The sequence below is a fragment of the Onychostoma macrolepis genome, chromosome 05 (genome assembly GCF_012432095.1).
Source record: "Onychostoma macrolepis isolate SWU-2019 chromosome 05, ASM1243209v1, whole genome shotgun sequence".
Classification (NCBI taxonomy): Eukaryota; Metazoa; Chordata; class Actinopteri; order Cypriniformes; family Cyprinidae; genus Onychostoma; species Onychostoma macrolepis.
In genome coordinates this window covers 18,382,898-18,401,627 of record NC_081159.1, presented here as the reverse complement: position 1 = coordinate 18,401,627, position 18,730 = coordinate 18,382,898, and the positions used below count along the sequence as shown (strand labels likewise).

The 18,730-nt window shown below is 37.4% G+C and overlaps 1 protein-coding gene across 1 annotated transcript; it reads right to left on the bottom strand.

Moving 5' to 3' along the window:
• Positions 1-195: 195 nt before the first annotated feature.
• prkaa1 (protein kinase, AMP-activated, alpha 1 catalytic subunit) lies at positions 196-16,957 on the bottom strand. Its single transcript, XM_058776691.1, has 11 exons — positions 16,798-16,957; positions 10,961-11,102; positions 9,310-9,403; positions 8,049-8,193; positions 7,840-7,927; positions 7,494-7,718; positions 7,250-7,399; positions 5,063-5,411; positions 3,309-3,435; positions 2,168-2,429; positions 196-1,030 (listed from the first exon to the last, which is right to left on the bottom strand). The coding sequence occupies exons 1-11, from the start codon at positions 16,892-16,894 to the stop codon at positions 952-954; spliced, it is 1,758 nt and encodes a 585-aa protein (XP_058632674.1). The 5' UTR covers positions 16,895-16,957; the 3' UTR covers positions 196-951.
• Positions 16,958-18,730: the final 1,773 nt, after the last annotated feature.

Sequence of the window (18,730 nt, the reverse complement as noted above, 5' to 3'; positions counted from 1 at the left end):
TATAATACATAAAAAATAAAATATTTTTACTATTTTACTAGTTAATTAAAAACAAAAAAAGGAGGAGAAGAAAAAAGGAGAAGTCTGACCTAAAAGCTGTGCGTGTGTTTACTACTCTAATTAAAGGAAGTTATCAAACATTTCTTTAAAAATAGTCAGACAACATACACCAGGTTTTCAAAAGATACAATACAATCATTTTTCATGTATCATTTTATTAGGCAGTTGTATTTACAAATCATCTTTACAACTGTAAATAATCAGTAATTATCTGTAAATTTACATTGGCAAGCCTCCATGAGGTGCATCTCTGCACAGATAATCAACATAAATGGAGTTAAGAGAAGAACATCAACAGATTTTCTAAACTTCTTTTCGATGGCTGAATAAACAGCCTGTGGAGACGATGAAATGGTTCCCTAGTCATAAAGAGAGTTAACACTTGAATTAGACAACTACACAGGGAAATAACCTTTGGGGGAAAAAAAGATAAAGGGGACAGAGCAAAACTAAATTTCTCTGGATTTGTCTTAAGCTGACTTGCAAAGCACAGATTGTCAAGTTTTAGCTCTACAATCTCATTAATAGAGATTCTGAAATGACAGTGCAGTTTAGAACAAAAACAACATCATCCTTTTAGGAAACTAGATCTTAACATGTAACAAAGACTCAAGAATTCCAGATGGTCAAATCAGAATTACTGGCCTTAAATCTCCTTTTCTTCTCGAGAATATGATACTGCTGCATTTATAAGAACTAAGAGTTAATTCTTTAATGTGGTAAGAATGTGCGTTAAGACATTCAGACTTTAAAATGTAAATACGCTGTGCCATACATACCGTAGAATACATTTATTATTTAAAATGACATCTTAGCTTTTTTAGCATTGAATTTGGGATATTTCATTTGAACATAGCTGGAGCTCTGGGCAGGCAAATGAACAAGAGCAACTTAGTTCAAACTTATATTGTTTTCTTTTTCATCTATGAAACATATGTTGAAAGAACTGATCTGAAGAAGAGGAGTACCCCTGTAAAAAAAAAAGAAAAAAAAAGTTTTTGATAAAGCAGTGTACGGAATAAAACATCTTACAGCGATACAATCAAATATTTCTTTAAAAAAAATCCAGTCCAATATCACAATTTTAATACAATCTACAACCTCATTTAAAGCACTGATAAATATAAATCCAAATGCATGTTTAAATTCTGTATATACTTAAATTTATGTAAAATGTGAGCGAATAGAAAAAAAGACCAAGGTGTGACAAACAAACAAAAACAAACAAACGAAAATCTATGAAACAGAGGCAAGGACATTGCGCTCCTTCAGGATAAATGGGTTTAATATTGGTCTCTTCCTTAAGAAAGGCTGTTTTATCAAGTTGTCCCTTTGTGTTAAAGTGCCCACCACGTTAAATTGGCCCCGCTTTTTAAGATGGCTCCTCCTAATCGAGTGCCCTTTCCAGTAGGCCACTTCAATGGGATAACCAGTTCTGACACTGGCCCACGAAAACTTACAGGTAAAACTGTGCAAAAGCGCTTTCTGTCTTACTTGTCGTCCCACATGCCTCACAAGGGCTCTTTCTTTTAATATCTCTTGGTCCACCAAGAATCGCAACAGCATTGTGTACAGTACAGCTAGCTCAGTGTATACCTCATTTAAATGCACCTCTACGACTCACTCTCTGCAAGGAAATCCTTGCTATAAAACTCAGAAAAGAATTGTAAAACCATCTCTAAAAGAGTTTAGACACTATAAAGTGGCTTAGCAATCTTTCTGATATCTTAACGGTGGCACAGAAAAAAACAACCTCCATCCTTTTCCTCCTTGAACCTTTTCCCAATCCTCATAAACAGGCTAATCCTGGCAACTGTAGTGCCACAGACCATTCAGTGTGCTCATGCGAGTGGGATGCATGGAGTCTTGAGTTCATCCGCATGCTTATTGCTCTAAAGACACTGAGAGAGAAAAAGAGAGACGAAAAGAACAGAGATAGGACTGCTGTGGACGATGACACAGACATCAGACGAAGAAGAGGTAGACAGTATTCCAGAAGAAAGAGAAAAGAAGCCAGAGAGTGAGAGGGAAGACAGAAGAGAGTGAGAGAGAAGGCATCAGAGGAACCACAAGTTATCGTGCTAGCAGCTTGATGAGGTTGGCGCACATCTCAAAGAACTCGATGGTGTGACTTCCTGGGCGGGGGAGGATCTCTCCCCCTGTCGAATCCACTGAGGAGGTAAGAGAAGAAGCCAGAGAGCCTTCAACCGCTTTCCCTCCGGATATTGGAGGCGTGGAGGGTGCGGACGTGTCGCCCTTTGCTGCATCCTCACATTCGTTTTTCTCGTTCTTTAGGGTAGTCCGGTAGTTACCGACTGAGCCAGAGCGGTGAGGTGTGGCAGTACCCGATTTTACTTCTATCATGTCATCTATATGAAACAGAACAGAAGGCTTTAGAGAGTAAAATACACAGAAAACGCTCTCCAGAACACTGCAACAGAATTTCGGTAAACAATTTAGTCTATGATTCCTTTTCTGGAATGATTATACATCTGATAAAACAATATTTGAGATTTAAGCAGAACCAATATAACAATTAAGAAAAATATTTTGTTTTAATTTACATTCTTACGTAAAGGGTCACATTTCATGCTAATTAAATTAACTACACTAACACAATGCAATAACTAGTTTTAGTATATTTTTAGTAACTAGTTTTTATTTTTGTATATTTCATATAATGTTATTATTTAGACAGACAGACAGAGGTTAAATTAAATTCGTTTTTATAAAATACTATTGATTGTCAAATGAACAACCATTGAGCTGTCCCAGACAGCTGACATTCACCTCCGAAAGCAAGACCGCATTTATTGTGTTTCATCTGCTCTCTTGAAGTGCGAGTAATTTATTATATTTGAGAATTATTATAATCAGTGGCTTCTCCTACTTTTCTTAGCAATATTTAGTGTCAGTTTATCAGGAAGTGACAATTTTGTTCTCTCTAACTCGTTGGATGGAAAAGCTGCTTATTCGCAAATGTTTTATGCCATATTCCAATTTTGCTTAAGACTTCAAGACTTAAGTAATGAATAACATGGTAACACTTTGGACATCCTGAAAATAATATTTGCATTCAGTACAAGTCAGATTTATTCAGTTACTACTCTGTGTAATTCATATCCTTATATGTGTGATTATGTATACATTTTTACATGAATTACTGTAAATTAAAGTACCAAGTAAATAAATAAATACGTTTTAAAGCACTGAATAAAACCACAGACACACAGTGTGACAATTTTTACCATCTATGCTCCTGAAGTCAAGTAAATAGGTCCTGCTGTCCACCTGGTAGAGCTGGAGGCTCATCTTTGTATGTATGCCAGTGACTGGGTTCTTCCTCCGCACTCGCAAGTAATAAGGATTAACTACCTATTAAACCACAGAGAAAAAAAAGTCAGCAGAGTAAAATCTGACTGTAATGGATTTAAAGTTGATTAATATTTAGCAAGCCTTTTAACTTTAAAAGGGACTGGTATATTGCACTGTAACACTGTTTTGAGGAAGTCTGAATGGCGTACTCCTGAATAGCAATAAACACTGTTCCACATGATAAGAGAGGCCGCTATGAGAAAAGAACAAAAACTATTATAAACAAAGACATGTAGGCCGTTTCCCTCTAAAACTGATGACTCACTCAAGCATACTTGAACTTCAGCCAGATTAATTAAGACACATAAAACAAAAATATAAACACCTGCCACAGGTTGACGATCATCATTTCAAAAGCATAAATTAAGGAATACATCTCACAAATGAGACACTGCATAAAGAATATCACACCTCAATTCAATTTACACATTCTCCTTCTTTGTTAGAGAAACACTACAGAAGAATTTGGATTTCATTTTTTGCTATAAACAAAATACTTAAAAAAAACATTCAAAATAATTATCTGTCTTTGTGTTTACATGAGAGGAAGTATGTCTACTATTGCAACAGATATGCTATATTGGCAGACAACAGTTTTTGGATATTCATCTTGTAGGCATTTTTTCATACTTTGAGCAAACTAAAAAACAAAATGATCATCTGTAATTTTATGTTTCGTCCACAGATGTCAACAGAGAGCCCAGAATTTCACAGTAAATGTTTAAGCAGCAAATCAGCATATTAGAATGATTTCTGAAAACTCATGAAGACAGAATGGCTGCTGAAATGCAGCTTTGCAATCACAGGAATAAATACAACTTTAAAATCTATTTTAAAAAAAAGAAAAAAATGACTTTAAATAGTAATGATATTTTACCATATTACTGTTTTACTGTATATTTTTTCTAAACAAAAGCAGCTTTGAGAGCATAAAAGACTTCAAAAAAGGTTTCAAAAACATTTATAAAAAAATCTTACTGACCCCAAACTTTTGAACAAAGTGTATTAAAAAAAAAATTCCGTCCTTAATACATTAGAGGTTCTGTTTAGCTCCAAAGTGTTATAATAATGACAGTAAGATATGCAGATATCATATAAAGATTTCTTTTAACATTCTATTTGGCTTGTGTGTGTGTGTGTGTGTGTGTGTGTGTGTGAGAGAGAGAGAGAGAGTGAGTGGTGAAGTCTTTTCTATTTTTAGAATCTACCAGAAGCCCCAAAACATCTTTCCCACAAGGCAGAGATGGAATTTACCCCAAGATCATGAACCTCAGGAGGACAAGCAGTAGAAATGCATACCAGGAAATGCAGTTCACTATATTTATCTGTTTTTACCACTCCTCCACTCTTTATTACTAAGATTTCTATTTTCTAGTCCCTAAATTGACTAACTGGTTCCTTGTCTGGGTGTAATTTATTCCCATAGTCTGTTCCAAAACAGGGCAACAACATGTCATTCTAATATTGCATTGGACACCATTTTCATTGAGTGGACAAACACACAATGTTGAAACATTCTTTAAAATATCTTTTTCTGTGTTCCGCAGAAGAAAGCGTTTCAAACAGGATAACTCTTTAAATTCTAATCTCTTTAAATACAATCCAGAACACAGACACAGGTGCTTACCTTCCACTCATAGTCCAACTGCTTCATAGCACGACAGACCTCACTCATGATATCATTCGGTCTGCTCTGGCTGCGGATTCCCAGGTGCCACTTGGCCCGCCGGACACCGAGATGCTTGGACTTTTGGGGGTTAAGCTCATCCAGCGTGTGTCGAGGACGTGGCTGGGACTCTGTCACCAGGAATGGCACTCTCTCGGGGTGAATCTTCGCAGAGTGGTGCGCAGGCAGGTCATCTAGGAAGCTGTCCGGGGGGCTGGAGGCCAAATAGAAATCTTTGGCCTCGTTCATAATGCGCCGGTTGTCTATGATCAAGTGATAGGCCACAGCAAGAGGATCCTGGTGATTGCGACTGCAAAGAAGGCAAGGACAAAAACAGGACAGATGAGAGTTTATAGTTGTTTGGTAGCATTTAATTTGACTGCAATGACACTATGACGAGATGAGTTACAAATTTAAATCAGTCTAATTAGCAGAGAGAACTATTTTATAGCTAAGTGAAATGGACTTTTTAACTGTAACATACCCACATGTAACAGAACTGCAATATTGACAAAAATTATGTATTTTGGGATTTTGCAAATAACGATGAGTTATTACACATTGGTTTATTTATTTATTTTTTGTAGGACCATACCTACCATTAACTAACAATAAACAGATTAATAAATAAAAACAAATTTATTTCTCAGTTTAATGAGATGTATTATCTAATGAAGCAGTGTTACCAAATTTTGAATAATGCAATAATATGTTTAAAAAGGAAACTAAAACTGCTAGTAGGTTGCAGCAAGTCTCTTCCTAATGAGTGAGTCACTGAATCCTTCATTCAAATGATTCATTCAGAAACATTTATGATTTCAGTGTTTCAGTGACTCATTGATCATTCACTAAAACAATTAGTTCAAAAAAGCAGATTTATTCAGTAATGAAACTCGCCTGTCTTCAGAAATAAAATCTAATTACATCAGGAAATCTTTGTCAATAGCCATGATTAGATGCTAAAATGAAAGTCCTTTGCAAAAGTTTAAATATCCTGAATTTATGAATTTATAAAACCTTGCATTTTCCATCAACACCAAGGCAAGGCAAGTTTATTTATATAGTGCATTTCATACACCGTGGTAATTCAAAGTGCTTTAGTCATGTGAAAAAGTGAAAAAGTCATTAAAAAAAACAACAAAAAAAACAAGGAATTAAAAAAAATAAATTAATTTTAAAAAATAGTATAAAACAAGGAAATTATATAAAAATTTATTTAAAATTTAAAACACTTAAGAATAGAAAATTATTAGACATAAAATACAGTGCAATTAGTTTGGACTTTCAACAAATGCACAGCTAAACAGATGAGTTTTGAGTCTGGATTTAAATGTGGCTAATGTTTTAGCACATCTGATCTATTCTGGAAGCTGGTTCCAACTGCGGGCGGCATAATAGCTAAAAGCGGAGTCCCCTTGTTTTGTGTGAACCCTTGGTATTTCTAACTGACTCGATGCTAATGATCTGAGTGGTCTGTTAGGTTTATATTCGGTAAGCATATCTGCAATGTATTTAGGTCCTAGGCCATTGAGTGATTTATAAACGAGTAAAAGTACTTTAAAATCAATCTTAAATGTAATTGGAAGCCAGTGTAAGGACCTGAGGACTGGTGTGATATGCTCAGATTTTCTGGTTCTAGTCAGAATCCTGGCAGCAGCGTTCTGGATGAGCTGCAGCTGTCTAATGGTCTTCTTTGGAAGGAATCTTTGTTTCCAAATGCAATGACTTCAGTTTTCTCCTTGTTTAACTGAAGAAAGTTCTGGCACATCCAACTGTTAATTTCATCAATGCATTGGCAGAGGGAGTCAATGGGGCTGTAGTCATTTGGAGATAAGGCTAGGTAAATCTGGGTATCATCAGCATAGCTGTGATAGGCAATTTGGTTCTTTCTCATTATTTGACTTAGTGTGAGCATATACAGACTAAACAAGAGCGGTGCAAGAATTAAGCCTTGTGGGACTCTGCATGTCATGGACGTCCACTTAAGACTTCCACCACTGCAATTTCCCATTACAAACGAAAGTCATAATTTCTTCTGATACGAAAACTCCCTCCAGTGTGTAGACACCCTAAAGAAGCCTCAATAGCAAGTAACAAAAATAGCAGCACAAAATGCGTGATGCAAAAAGAAAAAAACCACACACAAACCTGTACAAGCAGTTGAGCACCTCCTCCTCAGTGCACTCAAACTTCTCGCACACCTCCTTCAGTGCCTCCTCATCAATCATATTACTGCTATATGCAGCGTCCTCTGGGAACAGATACTTGGGGAGATCTTGTTTAAACCACTCATCCTCCCTGAGAATGGAGAGCAACGAACAGAGAAAGAGATTTGCACAATAGTTTTGGCATTGCTGAAATTGAAATGGACAGTGTTTGTGTAGTTTCTGACCGAATCTCTTTAATGGTGGCTCTCTTCATGGGGTCCACCTGGAGCATGTGTTTCAGAAGACTAATAACGGAGGAGTTTAGGTACGGAGGCGTGAAGAAGATCCCATCGCAGATCTTCTTGAACAGTGTTGGCACGTGGTCGTCATCAAACGGTAGCGTTCCGCACAGCAGAGCATACAAAATCACACCACTGCTCCAGATGTCCACCTCAGGTCCTGCGTATAACCTGGGCGAGAACAGCAAGAAAATATAAATGAACGGACAACACAAAGCCACACAGAGCATTATCTTAGAGGATGACAGCAGGCTGAGATCAGTTCAAAATAAAAAATAAATGCAAACATTACCTTCCAGAGATGACTTCCGGAGCAGCATAATTAGGAGAACCACAACTCGTCCTTAAGAATTCTCCATCTGACATCATGTTTGACAAGCCTACAAGAAGAAAGGTCAAAGTTTAAGTCAGTATAGCTTGTAATATAAACATTAAAGAAAGAGCGAGTCCACCCACAACCTAACTTGTTTCATGTTTCTTAAATACGAAAAGCTCACATACCAAAGTCTGCAATCTTGGCATTCATGTGCGCATCCAGCAGGACGTTCTCAGGCTTGAGGTCTCTGTGTACCACCATATGTCTGTGGCAGTAATCCACCCCTGAGATGATCTGCTGGAACAGGCGCCTGCTCTCCTTCTCATCCAACTGACCAGAGATGCAGGAACATGTTTTTACACATTCCCATGTGGACTGAACTGAACATTCAGTTTACAGTTCCCCTTTTGCAACCTACTGTGCCATTTTTCTGGCCCCTGATATAGTACTTTTTAAACGTTTGGGGTCAGTTTTGGATAGATGTCTTACATTTACCATATAATATATATATTTTAAAATGTAATTTATTCCTGTTATGACAAAACTAAATTTTCTGCAGCCATAACGTCACATGATCCCTCGGAAATCATTCTAATAAGCTGATTTTGAGATCAATAAACATTTCTTATTATCAATGTTGAAAACAGTTGTGCCACTTAACATATTTGTAGAAATTGTAATGCATTTTTTCAAAATTCTTTGATGCATTGAAAGTTAAAAAAAAATTGATTTTTTTAACAATTTTCTGTCATTTCTGACCAATTTAATGCATGCTGAATAAATTTAATGCTTGTTGAAAAAAACTGTCATTTATATTTAAAAATTTTTTTATCTCACTGATCCCAAACTGTTGAACAGTAGTGTACATTTTTTATTAATTCTTAGATTAATTTATTGATTCTGGCAAGATTGGAAAAGATTATTCCACAAGCAGAAAATAAACAAATGCAAGGGGACTACTGTTTTTATTTTTTTTATGCCAATGGCTTTAAAGTTACCATTCATTTAAAGAAATATCAAATTACTTGCATGCTATTTAGGATTTCAAGATTACAGATCATTTAAACCTAAATTGTATGGCTATTGGTTAACTATTGTTATCAAAATGATTGCACTTTTTTTCTGTTGAGCTCTGTTTGATTGACAAGCTTCATGATGTATTTGATTAACAATGAGCATGGCATTTCTTTTCTCACTTTCTGCTGGTCACTCCACAAAACTGAAATGCTCTCATTATAAGAATACCACATTAAAATTTAAGTAAAAGTATTTTTCCACTGTAAAGTATTTAACATTAAAAAGCCATCACTGATGGAGCGTCTCTAGGCACAGCACAAAGACCAAACCACACAACAACTAAATTAAGTCAATTATTTTCATTATCCATTATAATCAATTCATTTTCAGGCCCTAATCATAACCCACAAATTAAAACTGAAGATTTACCTTTCCATTTTTACAGATGTAGTCAAAGAGTTCTCCTCCTGACACATATTCCATTACCATGAAGATGTCTGTTGGTGTGCTGATGACTTGGTAACTGCGAAACAAACAAAATGCACAAATTTGCAAAGAAAACAAGTCACTGGTTCTGTAATGCCTGGCTCACACTACAGGATTTTTTGCCCGATTTAGCCCCGATTTCCTCCTCCCGAGAATCGGAGGAAAAATCTTGTCGAGTACTTCGATCGGTCCCGATGTTCGGCGCGGATTATCTGGTAATGTGAGGCGTTCACCGATAGAACTTTGCACCTCCTGATCTTCTAGCACACAAATCGGGGCCGCCCCGATCATATCAAACATGTTTGATATTTAGGATTCAAATCGGGGTGATGACGGCTATATGATTACGTCAGCACTTATAACAGCCAATGCAAGACTGCAAAACAGCTGCTGTACGGCTCCGTTGAATAGTGGAGACGGAGGAAACTGCTTCTTGAAGTTTTGTAGTAACACGATTGTCTGTATAATATGTCGAACAGGTATCACAACTGATAAGGAGAAAGATAAGCGCTGGGGTGAAATCGCCTCAGTTTTGAACATACCGGGTGAGTGAAAGCTGCTAGTACCTAGCTATTATGTAAACATTGCTGACGGGCTGCTGCATGAGATGACGTGAGGCGCTCCCTCTGGCATGATAATCTTAATAATATCTTGTAGTGTGTGATGCACCACGAATTTCAAATTTTGTAGTGTGTGCATGTTTAAGATTTGAGGGAAGATAATCTGCAAAGATTCTCCTTATGTGTGTGCTGCAACCAGATTTCATAATCGGTTAGGATTTTAAAAATCCTGTAGTGTGAGCCAGGCATAAGTGTAGTCAGTGAAATGCATCTGAACTATGCAAAAATCTCAAATGTGTACAAAATGTTTGCATCATTCTAAAAAAAAAAAATTAATTAATTTAGAACTTTCCCTATCTAGTACTGATTTAGAGATGAATTAAGGCATGTCTAAGGCATAGACACACTATTTTCCTATTTGATAATGTAAAGCTGCTTTGACACAATCTGTATTGTTAAAAGTGCTATATAAATAAAGGTGTCTTGACTTGATATTTCAAGGCTTTGATTTTTTTACTTCTACTATTGTTCCCCTATTTATATGAGAAAAGTCGATTAATCCCTAATGGTTTTGGAGCATGACTGGATAGCTCTGACCTTCCCATGTCTTTTCTGGCCACAGTACAGACAACAATCAACGTGAAAGAAAACAAAAAAAGTTGTTTAGAACATCAAAGGCAAAATTTTACTGCTTCTCTATAATGGGAGGAAATGAAAATCCCCTCCCTCTTTCCCATCCTCTGTAATTATGTGAATGTCTTGCCTCATCCAAAACCACAAGAACAGAACAAAAATGCAAGCAGGGTCACTAGGGAAGCCTGTCCAAATTTCCATACAAAAATGGGGGCTCATTTGCACGCACATCAATATGTAACTCTTTTACATACTTGCATACACTGGGATAAATATTTTTTAAAAAGTCAACTCAAAAATAATTATGAGTAGGTCAAAGTTGCATATTCTAGCTCCGAAACAGAACACTGCAAATTCATTATCTGTGTATTAGAACACAGATGGAATGAATCAGTACTCACAGTTTGATTATATGCGGGTGACGGAAGAGTTTGAGGTTCTGGATCTCACGTCGAATCTTCCCCACCACATCCAGACTGCGGATCTTCTGCCGGTTCAGAATCTTTACCGCCACCTGGTGCTTGGTCAACTCATGCTGGCCCACTGCATAGACAAGTAGAAGAAACAAATGTTTGTGAAGGATTACATTTATGCAAGTCATTGGAGAATATACAATAAAAAGTCCAATGTGTCCAAAATTAGTGTCAGTGGGTGACGGGTCTGTTCTGATAGGGCCACGAAAAGCAGTGGAAAAATTGCTAAATACAAATAATAAGATGCAAGCAACCATATAATCGTGCATACTTATGATAGCAAAATAAATAGGCTTTTGGAAAGGAGTAGAAAGCGTTCTCTCAGTCTTTTGCTGTTGATGGCAGCGGCTGTTTGTACAAATGGTACAAATCCATTTGTCACTTGGTAATTTGACTAAAACTAATACTTTATTTCACCCAGTGTTTATTCCACACTGGTAAATCACACATTTGCTGCTGTATATATTTACAAAATTGTCCATTTTACTATTAAGCCTAAACAATTTGCAATTTGTCAGGCCAATGCTGTTTATGGTAATAATAAAAATGTTTTTATGTTAACAACACTGTTACTGTAATATATGCGTCCTGAAGTAACAAACACCGAGCTAAAAACATCTTTGAGGCTTGCATTAACATCACAGAGCCAGTTAATGTGTGAGGTTCAACGCACATTTACTCAATTTTTCCATAAACTACACTGAAAATTATAAACGCAACACTTGTGTTTTTTCCCCCGTTTTTCATGAGCTGAACTCAAAGATCTAAGACTTTTTCTATGTACAAAAATGGCCTATGTGTCTCAAATATTGTTCACAAATCTGTCTAAATCTGTGTTAGTGAGCACATCTCCTTTGTCGAGATACTCCATCCACCTCACAGGTGTGGCATATCAAGATGCTGATTAGACAGCATGATTATTGCACAGGTGTGCCTTAAGCCGGGCTCACACTGTGCGATTTTTTAAAAATCCTTTGAGACTGTACTTGTCAGACTGAATGAACATGATGATCATGTCACACTGTGGGATCTCAGTTGTCATTAATGTCAGACTGTACGACAGTCAAGACACGTTAAAAACGGCTGCGCGCAAGAAAACTTTTACATTATCAACCCATACACGTCCAGTGACCGCGAACTGCACTGCATGCGGGACCGAAATGTTGGCTGTCATGAAAAGTGTACGAACGGCGGTAATACCGGCGTGTTTAAGAAGAATAGTGTATGTATTCATACACACGCAGATGAAAACAGCGGCGCAACCAGTGTTTATATAAAAAAGAAACATATCAGATGAATTCCGTGAGCGGAGGACGGGAGCGCCGGAATTTATGGCTGAGAGAATAATTCTCTAGCATTAATTCTGCTCATAGCTTGCCTTGAAAAACGGAGCCAGATTGACATCCATCGTAGGGGTAGTCACACTGCAGGACTGTTTGCCAAATCTTCTGACACTGCCAGAATTTCGTCGGAGGTGAAATTTGATCGCAACGGCCATTAATCGGCTGTCGGTGAACATGTCAAACCAGCGATCAAAGATTTTAGGATTTTAGCCTAGGATTATAGGAATCTTTTAGGATTTTCAGAATTTGTCCCAGACGACCAAATCGTGGCCAAAATCGCACAGTGTGAGCCGGGCTTTAGGCTGGCCACAATAAAAGGCCACTCTAAAATGTGCAGTTTTACTGTATTGGGGGTGGGGGGTCTGAAAACCAGTCAGTATCTGGTGTGACCACCATTTGCCTCACGCAGTGCAACACATCACCTTCGCATAGAGTTGATCAGGTTGTTGATTGTGGCCTGTGGAATGTTGGTCCAGTCCTTTTCAATGGCTGTGCGAAGCTGCTGGATATTGGCAGGGACTGGAATGCGCTGTCGTATACGCCGATCCAGAGCATCCCAAACATGCTCAATGGGTGACATGTCCGGTGAGTATGCTGGCCATGCAAGAACTGGGATGTTTTCAGCTTCCAGGAATTGTGTACAGATCCTTGCAACATGGGGCTGTGCATTATCATGCTGCAACATGAGGTGATGGTCGTGGATGAATGGCACAACAATGGGCCTCAGGATCTCGTCACGGTATCTCTGTGCATTCGAAATGCCATCAATAAAATGCACCTGTGTTCGTTGTCCATAATATACGCCTGCCCATACCATAACCCCACCGCCACCATGGGCCACTCGATCCACAACGCTGACATCAGCAAACCGCTCGCCCACACGACGCCATACACACTGTCTGCCATTGTAGGGAGTGAAATTATTTCCTTTATGTAAATAACTCCTCGTGAAGCCAAAACTTAGGAACTCTTACAATGCAAATGTCAGGCCACAAAACAAACTCTTCAATCAGGCTTTGATCTCTTTGTGAAGCCAAACACCCAGAAACCCTTACAATGCAAATGTCATGCCGCAAGACAATAAACTCTCTAATCAGACAAGAAGATCTGAGAGAAAGACCATTTGATCATTGGTCCACTCACCCATCCTTCCCCCTGGACTCATGGTACTGGTCACTGAACTCAAGTTGCATTACATTAATATTTACAATATCTTAAGAATTAATGATCGTAACCCTTTCATGTTTGGTATCATTTTAAAGGTCTCGGTGCGATGGGTAAACTGGTCTCAATTTCACAGAAGTCACTTGTATTATGAGAAATATTGAAAACTTAAGTTAACTCTGTGCTTCTGTTGTGGGCGGTCTCCCTTCAAAATCTGATAAACATTGCTCTACAGGTGTGACCATTTGGAGCACGAGAACAGCTTCTACTGAGGTTTCTCATCCCCCATACACAGATCTAATCTGTTTTGGGGCAGAGAACAAATGTTTATGGGCCTTTTGTTCTGGTAGTATTTAAGGGTAAGTTGCAAATTAGTTGGGGCGATTCTGTAGCCAGAATGAGCCCATAGTGTGGTGTGTCTCTACACTCCATACTATGTATTTTCTAAGGTCTGGTATGCATCATTTACTCTTAGATTAATCTTTGAGAATTTGGTGTTCTGTATTGAGATGATTTGATATTTTTGAATTTGTTATATAATTGGCATGATACAATTTTACCTGACCAATAATAAATTGTTATATTTGACTTATTTTGATCTCTTCAGAAATAATTTTTTTCCAGTAGATTACAGTTGTAGTCTAGTGTTTCCATAAATCTGCGTCAAGGACAGATCATACTTAAGTACCAATGAATGAAGCGGGGGCTCGTCATTAGGGATCTTCTGATTTCTGTCTTTCACTGACTTAAGTTACAGTTTTCGTGATTATAGAAAAAAATACACTTTTTATTATGTGCTAGCAGGGTGCAGCCTATTTAAAGGTATTATAGTCACCCTGTATCCTCTGAGTAAGATCAACTGGCGAGTTTGTGCCGTGCGTTCGCAGTTGGCCAGTGAATTGCTAAGTGACACTAGGTCGCTAATGAATGAATAATTGAAAGTATAGGATTTTCAGAATAATCAAATATCTAAATTAATGTACAATCGATATCTGTGATCAGTTTAATTATAAATATTGTCTAAATTTAATGATCACTTGAAATTGGAGTCAGATCAAGCACGGAGTTAGACCCCGATGAGGACGACGAGCATGCAGATGTGCTTCCCTGAGACGGTTTCTGACAGTTTGTGCAGACATTCTTTGGTTATGCAAACCGATTGTTGCAGCAGCTGTCTGGGTGGCTGGTCTCAGACGATCTTGGAGGTGAAGATGCTGGATGTGGAGGTCCTGGGCTGGTGTAGTTACACGTGGTCTGCGGTTGTGAGGCCGGTTGGATGTACTGCCAAATTCTCTGAAACGCCTTTGGAGACGGCTTATTGTAGAGAAATGAACATTCCATTCACGGGCAACAGCTCTGGTGGACATTCCTGCAGTCAGCATGCCAACTGCACGCTCCCTCAAAACTTGCAACATCTGTGGCATTGTGCTGTGTGATAAAACTGCACATTTTAGAGTGGCCTTTTATTGTGGCCAGCCTAAGGCACACCTGTGCAATAATCATGCTGTCCAATCAGCATCTTGATATGCCACACCTGTGAGGTGGATGGAGTATCTCGGCAAAAGAGAAGTGCTCACTAACACAGATTTAGACAGATTTGTGAACAATATTTGAGGGAAATAGGCCTTTTGTGTACATAGAAAAAGTCTTAGATCTTTGAGTTCAGCTCATGAAAAATGGGGGCAAAAACAAGAGTGTTGCGTTTATAATTTTGTTCAGTGTATTTTCATTTGGGCAAAGGCCTTGCCAACCAGCTTCTTATTATAAGGCTGGATATTGCTGCATCAGTAAGTGCTGAAGGCCGTACATTGAACCATTCCTGGAAGCTCGGTTAAGTTGCAACATTTAAAAACAGGCCACCTGCAATAACTAGACTGCTCTAGTTATGCATTAACACAAACTCGGTCATGCAGAGGGAATTCTGTGTGTGTGTGTGTGTATCTACAGACCTCACGTATGTCGTACTAAAACATCACTATCAACCTTGTTTATAAAGGCTACTTGTTAGATTGTTGATTAGTAGGTTCCATGTTCTGTCAGTGGTACATAAACTTCTCTTTTCCCAGACATTTATACATACAACACACGCCCTGTCTTGAAAACTTTGGTTTGCATCATGCATTGCCCCATAACACAGGCAAATGCATTGGTCTCAGGGGCACACCAAGCTGGGAAGCCATGACTTAGTAAAGTAGACATTTCATTATTACATCAGATGTGGTGTGGGGAAAAAGGAAACATGTTTGAAAAAGAGCAAACTTTTTGAAATGTCACCAACTGTTGGGTGCTCCTTGGCAAACATAGATTAATCAATTAATCTGTCTTCGATTTATCTGATTTAAAAGCAAATATTTATTTTCAGTATTTTATTTTTAACATTATGTCCAATGTCCTTCAAACTGTGCAAACTGAAGTATGTATATATGCAGGCTATGCTATACATTATATGTAATAAAAGATTTAAAATATAAACATTACATCCTAAAATTTGACCAACATAATGAAGTGAAAGTCAAGCACAGACTAAACACACATTTACTTATCTGGATAAAGTAGGCTAATTATATCACATTTATACCCTATTACAACTAATATGTCCATAGAAATAAGTTATTCACTAACGTTACTGTAAAGTGACCAGCGGATCTTTTATTATGAATCGATTATCATTACGTTGTTGCATCCCAAGTTAAGACAACTCTAGCCTGACTAATACGGATGCCATTAATTGCCATAAATATATATGTCATGCTCGATTACCGAAGACACGACTGGATCACAGAAAAAACGCAATCATTTTTAATTCATCTGACTCATAGCATGCCCATATCAGCAAGATTAACTTTTTAAAAATAAACTAGTTTCTTGTCAGTCTGACAAAGACTAGCTGCATCTGTAGTTGTCATTTGGCCTGTGCACGAGCGAATCCACCAATCCTGACCAAACTGCAACTTCAGAATACTAATGACTTCATAAACCATGAAGCTAACCAGGTTAGCTGCGACCAATCCCTCTACAAACCAGACTAACACAATACATCCACGCACATATTCAGAAAACCACGTCAGCATTGATCGGCTAACATTATCAACGCTGATCATCGCAGAAAGCTTTGTTGTTAATGTTTGTTTCATGACTACACTGTCATTAGCCAACAAGTGCTGCTGCTTTAGCCGCACTTAAAGGCTCGATCTTCTCCAGTTTTGTTTTAACTGTCTTCAATACAACAATAACACAAAACACCTCGGACAGCTTTACCTTTGACTTTTCCAAACGTTCCCACTCCTAGGGTGTCTCCGAGAATATAATGTCCGATTTTCACCCTGCCTTCATGTTTCTGTTTGTCCGTCGCCATCTTCGCTCTGAGGCCCTACCTGAGAGAGAGAGAGACAGCAGCGTCTCTACTGACAACTACCGGTACAGAAGAGCGCGCCAAAACAACAGGCTACAAACGCTTGGATTAATTTTTAATACATAAGTGAAAAATACTAACTAATTATTATCTAAAATAATTAACCAAAATAACATAATAAAATAAAATTATAAAAAATAACAATAATGTCATATGACAAAAATAATGATGAATAAATCATCATTCTTCTTCTAGTATATTATCGTTCTTCTTCTTTTTCTTCTTCTTCTTCTTATTATTATAGCAGGAATAAGTGAATAACTGGCTAAATTTAAGTTTAGTTTGAGCCTAACCTGTGCTGTTTAGAATAGAATAGAATTTTATTGTCATTGTTTAACAACGAAATAGTTTAGCAGCTCTTCAGATCAGCAGGTAACACACAGTATGACAGTGTTTATGAACAACACTGTTTACAAGACAGGTAGACATTATAAACAGACAGCAACATTCAAGACAAGGACATAAATACAAAAAATATAAATATAAGATTATAGTTACATTGAGGTAGTGCAAGATGTAATAGTGCAGTACGGTAGCTATACTATTGGATGCCAAAAATGAAAATAATTATAAAAGCCTAGTTTATGGATATGAACTAATAAAAATAATTTCTGTTCTCTTGATGTCTCTCACACACACACACACACACACACAACCTCCCTGCATGTGTCCTGGAAAGGTTATTTATTTATTTATGTTAAATTATTATACTACAGTTCAAATATATTTTTCTGTCTTTTTTGAAAGAAATTAATACTTTTATTCAGCAAAGATATGTGAAATTGATAAAAAGTGGTACAGATATATATGGTTATTAGGGGTGTCAACGTTAACGCATTAACGCATGCGATTAATCCAAAATTTTTAATGCGTTAATATTTTTTTTAACTCAAATTAATCGTTTGATAAGGTTTGACCCCAACTTCTTGCCATCATCGCAGTGCGGAATGTCATCTATCATTGTGTGATGAGGGTACAGCACCAGTGTTGCCAGGGTAATGTTAGCGGCACAAGTGGGCTATTTTGGAAATACAGTCGCGGGAAAAATTACAGAGCCGTGGGCTGCGGTTATTTGGGCTACTTTTATAATGTACCACGGCCGCCCAAAGTGTATAAAGACAAATAAAAATTTAAATAGATCCTTTTACTAATGTGTATTATACTTGGAATGTATCCATGGCAACTTAAGAACGGCGAGGCGGTTGTAACATCACAAACAACGTGAGTTTCAGCCAGAGCACGTTAAGGCTTTTACACAGCAGAAGTAAACATGACAACAGCCACTATAGATTATATAAGATAATAAATACACGATTATGATAGGATATTTGTATGTGATTTTTTTTAGTTGAATGTGTACATCTGAAATGCTAATTTGTGAAGTTAGTACAAACACTCGATGGTGGTTTGAAATGAGTTCTGAGTAAAAGTGTACTATTAATCTCATAAATTGTCTTACTTAGCATGATGCTAATGTTAGCTCTAATGCACTACAATTCTTCTTCATAATGCATTTTGTCATTATACTTCATGTAAGGTCGCAAGAAAATGTTTTGTTGTATTTATTTAGAAATACTTTGGATAATAGTTGGGTAAATGTATACCGGGATTGAAGCGATGTGGCTTGGTAAACGTTTTATTGTTTTATTGGCTGAATAAAAACAAAAGAATAATAAGGATTATGTCTCATGGCGGAGGTGTGAAAGGTCCTGTTTCCTTAAACTAGTTTGTCATGCATTTCTTTATTTCAACACATTTACAGGTAAATCCTAGTATTTT